Raw genomic sequence first — 13647 nt, 5'->3', positions numbered from 1 at the left:
ACTTCAGTAAAAGTGCTCTCCAAAATTTCTACCGTCTGTACAAAAAGTTATGTTTATTAGTTCTTTACCTGACCTGAACAGGCTTGTGTGGTGAGGATTTCTTATAACCCATTGTAAAAGCGAAGAGGATGACCGCATGTTGGCGGACACGTGTCTGCCTAATCTTACTATAGAAATTAATGAAGGAGCAGCATGGAAAATAGAGAAAGATCATGTATGAGAAATATATTTGCTGAGAGAACTTTTTTCCTCTTGAACATAATGACCTCTCTCACTTTTCTGAGCCCATTTATTTTCTTATCCAACATACACACACATGTATATCCTTAAACCAATCACCTGTTCTTAATTTAAGGGACACTGCAGAATTTGGTCATCCAATCCTTCCATCATCAACAAATCTTAGTCATACAAGTCTATTAAAAAAAACTGAAATTCAACAAATACAGCAATTAAACATAAAACTGTGATTATTGCCAGAGGAAGTGCATGACACAGATTTTCTCTTCATCATGGCACCTGCTAGCAGATAGGATATATTATTGCAGCAAGTGAACATTTTCAAAATGAGGTGTTATAATAAACGGCTATGGCCACACAAGAAAAATAGTTTAGGGATGGTTTGAGGAGTACGGGACATCTTGACATGGCCTCCAAATTCACTAAATCTCAAACCAATACAGTATCTCCAGGATCTACATCTACAGTGGTCTGTGCCTTGATATACAAAGTTTAATTAGTTTATTTAAGATTATGCCCAATGTAATCAAATTTCCTCTGGTAATTGTTGAGATTTAGGACCAACACAGACTTTTTTCCAGCACTGTAATGAGCTTGACCCTCCTGGTAGAAATTTGTGACAGGTTCCAGGAAATGCCTGATGTCAAATCAGCTGATTTAATTTGAGCTCCAGTAAATATGGTATTTTAAAACCAAGGGTTCACAAGAATGTAATACTTAAGCAGGACAAAATAAAGGTCCGCTGAACACCTAACTGTACAATTTCATCTTTGTTGAACACCTAAAATAAAAAATGCTCAAAATATTATTGCTACACAAAGAAATGGCTCATCAGAGCAGAGACACAGGAATGACCAAAAGTGACAAGTGTTTTGAAATAATTTATTCAGTTGTACAAATACAAAACAGCTCTCTCATTTAGTTATCATAAAATAGGTAGGTCTTGGCTGTTTGGCCAGTCCTTTCTGTGTGGACATGGGCTGCCACTCTACAGAGACTGATGGCTGTTTGTCTGAAGTTAGAATGCAGCTTAGATTGGACCAGATGTTGAAAGCTAGAGTATATGAAGTGTATTACCAATGCTCCTTTAAAAGAACTAAATCAGATGTTGTGTAGCATTCACTAGAAACAAAGACATGGAAAAAATAAATCCAGTTTAGTATTGCATTGCAAATCAATGCCTGAAGTTTCAAACATGTCAAATCTCATTATGTCCTGACAGGACAGGACAGGACAGGACAGAACAGCTGGAATTTCTAAACATTTGCATTTATCCGTCGAAAACAAAATGAGGCGATAATACACGTGACGGGATGAAACTCAAATTATATTTATTAAAATAGATTTTTCCCCAATCTGAAAAACATGAAACTAAACATACAAGGGGAAAATAACATTTGTTGTGTGGATTAAAACCTTTACATGAAGACAATCCTTGCATGTGATTTAGTTTTGTGCTTTGGCCTTAAAAAAAACAAAACAAAAAGGAAAATGTATCACCCCAGTAGCATTTGGCCAGATGTACCCTTAAAAGAAACAGGTACAGCTTTTGATATGACCTGAAGCCACAGGTGCGCCACTGTGGCCAATATCACTGAAACAAAATAAACCTTGCTTTCATTTTAATGTCCTTTGCGCCATTTTGTTCCCACACTAGGTCCTTGATTTGTTGCTGTAAAAAAAAAAGAAATCATACCACACCTCCTCCTGCTATACTGATTTACTGGTCTAAAGTCTTTGATGCCGTCTGAAAATGTATAGCTCCTTAAAATGAGACGGGTTCACTTCATTTCACCAGAAGTCAGCAGGCAAACTGGGACAGACTGCATCAGACTGACCCGTTACCAAGCAGAGAGAAGCGGTTGACGATTCTGTCACCTGCTGAAGATGTCATGAGCATTCAGACAAGCTCAAGTACCTGTGTCAAGTAGAAAAAAAGAAGAAATATTTAAAAAAAAAAAAGACCTCTCTATTATTTTTTTTTTTTTTGCCGTTGCCGATAACATAACGAGCGCAGTCCCTGCTTTTTAACTAATTTCTTACAAACCTTGATCGTTCCTTGACTGTTTGCAGCAATCAGTACATTTGACTCCTGGAAAACAAAACATTAATATCAGACAACAGCGTTAGTTTATTTATGACATTACTTTGAATAGGAAAGTTTTGATTGACAAAAACATTAACAGAAAAATAATTCACTGTCTGTAAGGTCAGGTCTTGTTTTTACTTCAGAGTTGTGCCATATCATCACACACAATATAACAGTAATGATAAGAATTAATCATAAAAACTGTCAGCGCGATTAAAAAAAATGTATACAGTCCACAGCGCTTCTATAGGCATGACTGAGAAAGAAGCAGAAAATAGCAATGCTTAAGATATAAAAAAATATCTAGAGCAGAAAGCTAGAGATAACACCACAAAAAGGTAAAAGGAGGCAAATCCTCATCAATAATCTTTCTCAGCCTACAAGTTGCTAAACAGAACAAAAACAAAACGATGGGTTGACTAAAACCACGAAACAACAGGGTGAGAATTAAAAAAGGACATTGAAGAGACACTTTGTATTCTACAAACAGCTTGTTGTTGTTTCACATCTGAATGGAACAGTATCCACAGACAGGTCACTCTACGAGTCCTGCAGCAATAATGAAGCAAACTCACCCCATCAGGCAGGGCCCTCCAACACACGGCACTCACAAACTCATTGGTGTCGTCTTCCTTTTTGTCCTTGTCCAGGACACTTTTCACTGTGTCAAACTTGAACGTTAACAGTGTCTTTGAAAGTCCTTTGTAGTACAGGTAGAGGGAGTTGTTCTCACTACCTGCATATACACACACAGGCGAAGAAGAGGTGATGGTTTTATTCCATTTTCTTTAAAGCTTCTAACTAGTGTGCAAGAACTAGCTAAATTTGAATATTTCACGTGTTGTGGAGTGTTTTGTAACATGGTCAGTGCATTCAAAGCCACGCCTCACCACAGGCAACATAGTCTCCATTGGAAGCCAGGCCAACAAAGTTCTTCTCATTGATGTGACCCTTGAATGAGCGAAGACAGTGGGTTTTGTTGACGTTCCACAGCTTTAGCTGACTGTCTGTTGAACTACAGATGAAATGGTTTAATAGCAGTGAATTGCTCTCAAGTAGTGTGTATTACAACTGAGCACAGAGACGTGAGCACACGTGTCTCTGATTCCAGATAAAATAGATTTTTATGGGCTAATACAAAGTATACAAGTATATTGTATACTATCTATCTGCAACAGAAATCTACATAAAAAACACAATGTATGTCAAATATTCAAAACAATTTCTGCTTGTAAACATTCGATAAAAAAAAACAAAAAAAGTACTAACTGACTTACGCAGAAACTATTTCCTCCCCATTGACAAACTTGGCGTAGGACACAGCCTTCCTGTGGCCTTTGAACACCATGATGGGCTGCTTAGTGTTGCGTAGATCATAGTAGTGAACACAGTGGTCTGGAAAAAGCAAAAAACACTTGTGTTTAGATGGAATCAGAGAACACTTAAAGAGTGTGTGTGTGTGTGTGTGTGTGTGTGTGTGTGTGTGTGCGCGTGTGCATGCAAGGTGTTTTATGAGAAAGTAGAGCTGTATTAAGTAACCACAGGACAGGCAGCCACTGCTTAATGATGATGATGATGATCTGTTGCCTTGTGGCTTTGTACTTCAGACTGAAAACAACAACAACTCTAAAATCAAGAGAAGGTTTGTTTTTACAGGCTCCATAGACATTGGCCTTAGAGACATGGGTAATAGAGGAAACGAGCCAGTTCAATTCACCGGTAGATCACCTCTGTTCACGCAGAGTTGGGAAACCTCTCTGTGTACAGCCGAATACTTCTAATTCCTACTTCTCCGTTGGGAGGGTAATAAATGACGTTTTCAGAAGTTTGTCTGGGCCACCAGAGTCTGTTTGACCGCAGGAGAAATTTAGTGGTCTACAAGGAAGAAGGGCAGCGGTGTGAACACTGGAATCAAGGCGCAACAATAATAATACATCTTGTGGAGAGGAAAAACAAGTTTGCCTGTGATTTTGTAACACTTGGGTGAATGGACCAAATTGTTGTTTTTCAATTCAGTTTGGCCTTTTAACATACTAGACAATAATGTTAATAATAAAGATGATTTAGCATATTTGCTCTGACTTAGCAGCATACTTCTATGTAATATTGATTTAATGTTGTCGGTGAAGAGGAACATTGCACCAGGCTTTCAGAAACAAGAGACTAAACCCCAGGAACCCTAAATGTTTAGTTTTTAACAGCAGAATGTTAGAAACTAATGTCCCAAGCAGGAATATTCCTGTTCACATTTCAACAGTAAACCATTAACTAAATAGGATCTAATTTTACAAGTACAGCATGCCAGCTGACAAAGAAGAGTCCTGGAAGACAGATTATTGATTCACAGCTACAAGTGGATGTCCAAATAACAATGTAGTTTAGTACATCAAGTGTTTTTCAAACCTTCATTCTCTGGCGGTTGTTTTAGGACTGTCTGGTGCTCTTAATGAGGTGCATATCAGTGGATATCAAGTTCTCCTTTTCAGCCCAAATCACTTCCATTCTTAGCTAATGAAGTGAAATCCAAGATCAAACACTTGGATTTTAAAGCATATTCTGTGTGATTGATGAGCGTTTAGACATTATACGTGGAGCCAATTGATCTTGGTTTAGGGTCGAGCCAAACAGTAGGTTATTCCCATACCACTTCTGCAATTACTTTGTAGACGTATTCCCAATTCCAGGCACTTTCACAGAAATTATTACGCATGCTGCCTGTAATTTAAAGCGGTCACTACTATTCCCTTGTTTCAGGTTCTTTCACAGTACCACTACACATACTGCCTGTGGTCAGCACAAAAGCATATTATATTCTATAATTAATATTAATAAATACTTAAGTACAGTTATAGTCCAAGGTCAGATTAAGAATGCTGGAATATGGAAAATGGTAGCGATAAACTGCTACTAGTGAGCACGTCTTACAAAAGTTTGCATTAATTTTGTTCCTAAAAAGAGTAAATAATATGAAATAAATGACACTCAACCAAAACATCGTTTTTAATATTACCTGCACAGCCAAAAGCAAGATGATATCTGGAGGTTGGGCTGAATTTCACACAGCAGACATTGGCCTTGGCCTCAATGCTGGCCACAGAGTTGTCCAGGTTCGTTGACCATAATTTCACTAAAAACAAGAACAAAAGCACCTGGTTATAACGGTTTAAAATCTGGATAGCATTTTTAAAAACAATGACTTCTTATTCCTATTATTTTATTGCAGAGGTACCTTTCGCATCATCAGAACCAGAGGCTAAGAGCTTAGGGTCCATCAGATTAAAATCAACACTCCAACATCTTTTTTCATGTTCCTGAAAAAAAAAAAAAAAAAAAATCAGACACAACATAGATATTCCTGATTAAGTGCAATAAATCAATAAATTCCTTGGAGTGTTCATTACTGTGCCCCACTACAAACACTTAAAATCGTGAAAACTCGAACGCATACTGAAAATGAATCCCTTTTCACCACAGGTTGTAACATCAGAGTACCTGGTAGACTTTGGACCTCTGGCCAGTAAATCCATCCCACAGGATAACTGTACCCTCATAGTCACTACTGGCCAGAAGATTCTTGTGATAGCTGCTCCAGCTGATACAGCTACAACAAAACAAGGTTGGCATCACATTACTCTAACTCATGACTGAGTATGAGTATATCTTTACTAAATCTATGCAAACTACATTGGGTCTATACAAATGCTATAAAATGCAAAAAAACTGGTTTGTATTAACTGGATGCACATGATGCCTGCACATTCTACTCCCTGTGTACCTGATTTTGGAATTGCAGGTCATTTCGTTGACGGGATAGTGGATGTCCACAGCATCCTGGATCACAGTGCCGTACTCAAACACCTTGATCTTCTTTGTCACACCAGCAATGGCGAAGTAGTCACAGTCACGGTCAAACTCAATACTGAAAGAGACGAGACAGATTGTGAATGGGCTGAATAAGGTCCCACTGCAAAACCTACCATTAGGTGGTTGTGTATTAAAAATAAGAGTCTAATTAAACCTATTCATGTTTAAGTAGGTAAACATGTATTTTCAATATTGTCACGAAGCTGAGCTGGTAAAGATAAATGCTGTAAAGTGTGAACAAACTTTTTTCCTACCTGGAGACAATACTGGAGCCATTATAGAGGTCACTGGCGTAAGACAGGGTGGCCAGTGGCCGCACAGAGTTGTATCGGGTGAATTTGGACAAACACTCCATGAAATCATCCAGTTGGTTGAGAGTCCTGCCCTCATCTGACCAAGTGACACAAAAAAACACTTCATGCATCTTAAACAAAAAGTCAGAGAATCCTTGTTGAACTACAGTGGACAGAGGGATTTCATGGTTTTCTTCATTTAAACATAAACTATATTTAAATAATAATGTTCCCTTAGAATTAATAAATGTTTGACCCTAGGCGCTTCCTGTAGCCATGATTCAGACCTGCACTTCGTTCAGGTGGAATTTTAGGTCTTGGCAGTATTGCTGTAGTTCTGTCACATCCTTTCAGTGTTTCGTGGGTACGGCTCTCATCAAGCCATTTCAAAAGCATCTATTGGATTGAGGTCTGTGCCCTGAATTGGCCAATAGAAAATAGTCTGAAGTCATGTTCTGTTTAGGACTTGGTCATTGTCCTGTTGCATCACTATCAAAACAAGATGTTTTGATATGATATGCTTTGGAATTGATCTTCCTTCGCTCCTTGATACGCAGTGCCCATTTTTAAGCTAGATGTCCATGATTGTGCTTTTGGAATGTGCTTCTCTGCAAACTTCAGCTTTGCAGTAATGTTCTATGTATTCAGCAGCTGTTTTATTCATGGTGTCCAACTATAGGACAAGTGTCCACATTTGTAAATGCTTTGCCTAACTGTAGACGTCTGACTCCAATTATCCATTTATGGTCTTTAATTGAACTGTTCACACACTTGATCCACTAGCACCACGAGTAGTTTCTGGTTGTTCTCAAAAAGGAAACGGAAGACCTAATATTTGTATTGGTCTTAGAGAGGTATCAAACCTTACCACTGATGTTTCTAATTCTACTGTCTGCAGTGCTAGTACCTGTGATGCGTGACATTTTGTTAGAGAAGTAGCACTGCTCCAGATCCTCAAAATGAGCCATCAGTCTCTTTCTTCTTGATGCCAAGGTGCTGTTGTACCAAGTCTGTCTTTTTCCCTGAAATATGTAATGCGTTTGATTACAAAGGATTTTTGTGGAGCAATCAACCATTTTGTTGCTATACTTAAATAGTAATTGTGCAGCTGGACCATGATGTAAAGCAATTTCATCCTCAGGAATAATTATTACAGAACAGTTCCACACTTCATTTTACAAGCGACTAATCTCGACTTGTGTGATGGGAAAAATTCACATAAAAATAACCATTCCCAAACATAAATAAAATGCAATAAACTCACCATTTAAACAAACTTTAATTTAACAATGAATAAAACAAAACTAACAGCCAAGGATGTAAATGTTGATTAAAAGTACCTGGGCTGCTCCACCGAACCCTGGGGGATGGCTGTAGTCTGGCGTCTCTATCATACAGCTAGGCAACAAACATACACATGTGAATATAATGCACATTATACAATAAACACGCTTTAAATGTTCAGCAGGTAGGTGCTTACTAAAGACACCATTAGCATAACTCAGAATACCAAAGCAGTACCCCAACATTTTTTTGTACCTGTGTGCTGGCGATGGAGTCTCCACATTAGGCACTGTACACTCTGCCTCCATCACTGGCGAGTACAGACCACTCATTTCCTGTAAATTCATACATAATTAAGGTATTCGTCTACGTCTGGCTGTAAAGAAGTATCCCTCCATATGATGCTACTTTTACAGTAATCTGTACAGGTCTGCTTTTCTTGTCTAACGCTGTGGGTCACTTGACTTTCTTGGCAGATTTAAGGACATAAGTCTGTAGAGTCAATTGAAAACAGTTTGTGACAAATGCTACCATTATTGGCCGTGATCCGTCTCTTCTCACTCAGTTTGTCCATCAAACTTCCCTGTTGCCAACCCTGAAGATAAGCACCTGACTGAAAAGTTGTGTTTTAGTATCTTTTCTTTACCTCAACACGTTTTATGTCCTCTTCAAGACAGTTGAGCTCTTTCTGTAGTTGCTCTAGTTGCTGTTGACAGAGCCAGAAACACACAACAATCCAGTTACTATATTCCACCAAGTACACCGCTGCAATGGCAGTGATATAGAACAATCAAAAAACACATAAATGTAAACGGACAGCTGGAATGTGTACGTGATATCAAACAGCCCGATTCCAGAGGGGATGTTTGTAAGAGACCAGCAAAACTCAACAATAAATAAAACGTTCTTGCCTTTACCAGAGTCCATAGCCCTAAAAAACAGGCTGCCTCTGCAAGCAGTGACATCATCACGGCTGCTCATAACAGGACCTTACGGCCCTTCAACAGGGAACGGTTCCTCTTTTCTGTTATCTTCATTTTGGCACAAGTTGACCTTGTGCTGTCTCTCATTGAAATGTTTAAAAGTTCTTGGACATCTTTGATGCGGCCTTTGTCTGTTTGAGGCTCACCTCTTGTGGCAGGCCAACCGTATTCAGTCTGATCAACCCTGTGCTGATTGCTGACCTCAACACAGACACACCTACCTCCTGGAGGGGTGTGATCTCAAGGGGGTTGTCTTCAGCGGGGAAAGAATTCTTAAGTCATTTACCACAATTGTTTTCTGTGGTCTTTTGGGTTTTTTGATGTTCCTGCTTTTACCAATGTGTTCTGTTTTTCCCCCCAAGAATGTACCGAATAGTTGATTTAACCACATCTAATTGTTTTTGCTATCTCTCTGGATTTGTTTAGACTGTTCAGCCCAATAATGGCTTGTGCTCAGGCAGTGACAGCTATTTGGACTACACGCAACTGCAGTTAACAACAACAGATTTTAAATGCAGTTGATACACTTGAGATCAACTCTAGAGCTTTTATTTGCTTACATTATATGTAAACTAGTGTCTGGATAACAAACACCTGACCATAGAATTGCTCAACTGTCCAAATCAGTTTTGATTTTACATAATATCCCTGTGTGTTTACAAAAGGACTTAGAAGCTGACAGTTTACACTGAAAACATTTCTTGAGATTCGCATTTTTACCCACTGAGGTCGCATTACAGGATCAAAATAATAGAAAACAATATATAAATATCTAATGCATCACACGCCTATGGCCTGTTTTTATATTGCGTAGAAAACAACAACAACAACTAAAAAAAAACCCAACAGCACCTCTCTCTTGTTTCTCCTGGCTTCTTTAAGGAATTCCATTAGGATCTGTCTCTGGGCTGCTTGGGATTCCTAGTCAGGACAAGGATAAAGTCAAAACAGAAGAGAAGCTGCATTTTTTTTGGTTTCATCACAGAAAACATTTTCAAACACATTTTCAGATCATTGCTTCCAATCTCAAATACATTCTCATTTTTATTCCGACACATAAACACAATGTTCTACTGATGTGCAGAACATGACAGCTGAATTTATTGTACAGCTGTTTAACAAAGATGTTGCACGTTGGGGTAGATGAGACTATGCCATCCAACACAAACACCACAATGGCAACTGAGAGTGCGCCTTGTATTCAGCTGAGGCAGGGGTGTCAAACTCAGTCCTCAAGGGCCGCTGTCCTGCTGCTTTTCCAACTCTCCCGGCCCTAGCTAATGCTGATCACCTTGGCCAGGTGTGTTCAGCCAATCAGCAGCTAACTGACACACCTGATCAAGGTGATCAGCAGGGACACCGGCCCTCGAGGACTGGAGCTGGACATTCCTGAGCTAAAAGGAATCAATCCATCGCCATCCAACCAACAGCCTACTGGTGATAGACAACTACTGCTCACAACTGTACAGATGTGTTTTTATCATAATAAATGACAGGCACTTTTAGGATGGATACTCTCACTGGTCTCAAAATAAACACCAGGAATATTGCATTAGTCTCTATTCAACTTTGCAACACCTATGATGTAACCAAAAAGTTTTTTTGTAAAACATTACAATCTATTTAAACTACTCGATTACATTTTCGTTAAATCTGCAACAAATTTGAAGATTTCCTCTCACTGTACTTTCAGTCTCGCTTGTTGCTCTCACATAACATCCTATTCAAGAAGTGATCCAGCTCTGATTTGAAGAAATCTAGGTTGCTTGACCACACTTGTAAACAACTTATTTCAAACCCTTGTTCAATATATCCCTATCCCCGTAAAGTCAAACAAAAGCCTGGAGGCCAATTCTTAAAAGATTCTGTCTCACATTCAAACAAAAAGAACAGAATGATCAGCATGCATTTTAAAGTACGACAGCCATTAGCGAAGCAATTCAACACTGAAAGCAAGACAGTTATACAGGGTCACAGTATTTTTTTGTATTATATACACTTCAAAGTTCCCATTTTTCTGTGTCACCCTGTATAAATTCTACCAAACCTCCAAAATGCACAATATGCACTTCAATGTACATCTCAGCACCTTAACCAGTATTGAGTATTGTAGAGCACAGTCTTCTATTCTGACTTTGAATGACACATTTCAACACATCTGTATCATAATCACACCCAGGCCCATGTGAAGCTTAATAGCCAAAATAAATAGATAACAATTAGTCAAGAGATCAGATAACCCTCAGTCCCTTACTTACTGCCTCCAACTGCTTTTTCTTCTGAACGAGGAGCTCCAGCATCAGATTGACATTTGCTAGGTCCAGGTTCTCCTGGTCAGGATTCAGCACATCCTGGAAGACCTGCCACCTGGATCCATTCTGGTGGTTAGAGACGTTGATCGATTAAACAATTCTTTTTTTTTTAAAACGAGCTTTAAAACCTGAATGTGTCAGTCACAGATCTAGTTTACTTACAGGATGATCTAACTTAAGTCGCTTTTCCTCTGACCTTTGTTTCTGTTTAAGGATCAGTTCATTTACTGGAAAAAATGGTAAACAGAAAGTGGAAGGGAATATATCACAGGCGTGGAAAAGAAAATATTAAATCACAGAAACACTGTCAGCATAACACAATTTTTCCAGTTATATACTGTAAGAACCACAATGTTAACCTCAGTCCGTACCAAGAAAGTTTGGATAAAGCTGGTCCACGTTATCGACGATATAGTTACACTTGGGGCATCTGTTGCTGTCCTCGAGGCTCTTGCGAATACATTTAAAACTGCAGGAAAAGCATTTTAGTCACTAAAATAAAGAAACACGAGCTCAGAAGTCATTTGTGTAAACACAACATGCAAATGTGTTTTGACAAACAACTGTAGTGCTTTGTGTTGAAGTGTTTAATGCTGCTTCTTCAGTTCAAACCATTTATATGAAAGACATGAAAGACGAATCAGTGCTATTCTACAATCACGCACTGTGATAGGTGTTTTTAATGCATCAGAGCTGGAAACGTACCAGAAACTGTGCCCACACTTTGTCATATGCGCCTCTTCTATCATGTCAAAACAGATGGGACTGGAAACGGGAGAGAAGCACAACACGGTCTCACAAACGGTTGCACCGTGACAGGTCAGTGTTAAAACAGTGAACGTCACGGGAGTCCCTGAACAATTCGAGCTCACCACACGAAATCGTTGGTTTTATCCTCGTAGGAATTGAGGAGGCCGTTGTATAAGGGAGCGGGATGGAGGGACTTCTTCCTGCTGCCCGACGGCGCAGAGGCTCTGCTCAGGGACGCGAACGGGCCCCGGGACGACGGCACGGCGGCCAGCGTCGCCGCCGACGCGCCGCCCTCCGCGGCGGCGGCCGGCGGCCGAGTGGGAACGACGTTTCCAGCGTTGCCGTTGCTCGTGACGGCGCCGCCGCCGCCGCTGCCCCCGTTGGTGCTAGCCGTGCTCCCCGCGCTGCTGCTGCTCGTGCTGGGCACCGAGCCTGCCCCGGCGGCGCTTTGCGCTCCTCGGTTGCTTGACATCATACACGGCGGCGAGTAACACCCCACAGTCGGCTGCGTGGCTGTTCACACCATCCGGACAGTGCTGCTACTTAGCGACGTTAGCAGGCTGCTGCTAGCTCACTAGCTAGCTGGCTTGCTTACTGTATGCTAGCATCCTGGTAAAAAAGGAACCGCGTCCAAACACCCGGCGGATCTGAACCAGTCCGCTTCTGCCCGCTTCGCCTTTTAGCTGGCGGCGTATTAGGAAACAGCTGCAACACAGGTGACAGACAGACACGAACAGTAAAACTACCACAACTGCGTTTTCTAGGAGATTAAGCGGCTAGCTGCTGTTAGCTACACAGAGGAATCTCTTGAATTTCCTCGATTACCCAGACGCCCACAGTGGTTGTGGTTTTAACTACCGCCCTCTGGCGGGAGGGAGTTAAACCGCACCAGTGGAAATTAATACGCGGTATAAATGTAACTGTGTTACTGTCATTCCGTTTGCTAATTTAACATTAACATAATAAAGATGAAGGATATGTCCAGAATTTATCCAATAACAAGCACACATACAACAATTGTTAAATTATTAAAGCCGTTTTTATATAAACCTGATATCACAAATTTAGGGTTTCCTTTAAAGCCTTAATATCCTCCATTAAATTCTTTAATTTTAAAGAAAAAAAGTCAATTAAAATCTTGAATCAATCTGTAAATGCCATATAGTTGCTGTACTGTACAAAGAGTCTTTCCTCATGCTTTTTTTCTTGCCGATATTGCCTTTACATCAAAAACAAGCAGGTAGGTCACATCTGGAACGGGCAGCCAGCTGCTGCGCCAAAAACAACAGCGTCACGTCAGTCAAGCATTCACCTGCAGCTCTGCAAATAAAACTTAAGGAGCAGCAACTTATTCACACTCACACTCCATCCCCACCTCTCCTTCTTGCTTTTCCAGTTTTACTTCCACGCGGGCAACATGAATTTTCCCATGTTTTTGTTTGCGGAAGAAGTTTTTATACGTATCATTCTGGAGGGGCGTTAGGACATGAAATAAGGTTTTTCAGCCAGAGGAAAAATACTGGATGCATTAGAAGTGGATTATTAATTTCCCTGAAGAGGACCACCTCATGAAACGTCCTTCTCAGAACTGCATACTGTAGATTAGTGGTGCTGGGTTCAGTTTAATATATAACACAAAGTAATCGAAATTATTGTTTGTTGCAATGATTTAACTTTAAAGTGATTTAAAGGCCCCGAGCGACTGTGCATACGATCCCTGAACAATGTACCTGTGTGTATATACACCGTGCCGTGTTGTATTCGTCCCACTCAGTCCCTCTCCCCTTCCATTTTCTAGCAGTGGTGGTGAAAAGCTTGCGTCCTTTCTTTCC

General features: G+C 40.1%; 1 protein-coding gene across 1 annotated transcript; it reads right to left on the bottom strand.

Moving 5' to 3' along the window:
- Nucleotides 1-1108: 1108 nt before the first annotated feature.
- Nucleotides 1109-12650, bottom strand: cop1 (COP1 E3 ubiquitin ligase). The gene is made up of 20 exons (XM_029132184.3): nucleotides 11938-12650; nucleotides 11771-11830; nucleotides 11437-11534; nucleotides 11228-11292; nucleotides 11012-11131; nucleotides 9606-9674; nucleotides 8417-8476; nucleotides 8026-8105; nucleotides 7827-7884; nucleotides 7394-7508; nucleotides 6448-6583; nucleotides 6105-6248; nucleotides 5822-5930; nucleotides 5559-5640; nucleotides 5340-5456; nucleotides 3607-3724; nucleotides 3220-3344; nucleotides 2905-3065; nucleotides 2288-2332; nucleotides 1109-2158 (listed from the first exon to the last, which is right to left on the bottom strand). Exons 1-20 carry the CDS (start codon nucleotides 12288-12290, stop codon nucleotides 2141-2143), a joined length of 2133 nt encoding a protein of 710 aa, XP_028988017.1. The 5' UTR covers nucleotides 12291-12650; the 3' UTR covers nucleotides 1109-2140.
- Nucleotides 12651-13647: the final 997 nt, after the last annotated feature.

This window comes from Betta splendens, chromosome 17 (assembly GCF_900634795.4).
Source record: "Betta splendens chromosome 17, fBetSpl5.4, whole genome shotgun sequence".
Taxonomy (NCBI): domain Eukaryota; kingdom Metazoa; phylum Chordata; class Actinopteri; order Anabantiformes; family Osphronemidae; genus Betta; species Betta splendens.
The sequence above is the reverse complement of the archived record's forward strand: the minus strand, read 5'-3'. Positions and strand labels throughout refer to the sequence as shown.

What these genes read in the sequence shown, in the direction of transcription:
- cop1 (XM_029132184.3), bottom strand. Translation starts at nt 12,290, where the DNA reads ATGATGTCAAGCAACCGAGGAGCGCAAAGCGCCGCCGGGGCAGGCTCG. An exon ending in GCTTTATCCAAACTTTCTTG is followed by an intron (nt 11,293 to 11,436) that starts GTACGGACTGAG and finishes CATTTTTTCCAG; the next exon opens with TAAATGAACTGATCCTTAAA. An exon ending in CCAGGAGAAACAAGAGAGAG is followed by an intron (nt 8,477 to 9,605) that starts GTGCTGTTGGGT and finishes CTCTGTCAACAG; the next exon opens with CAACTAGAGCAACTACAGAA.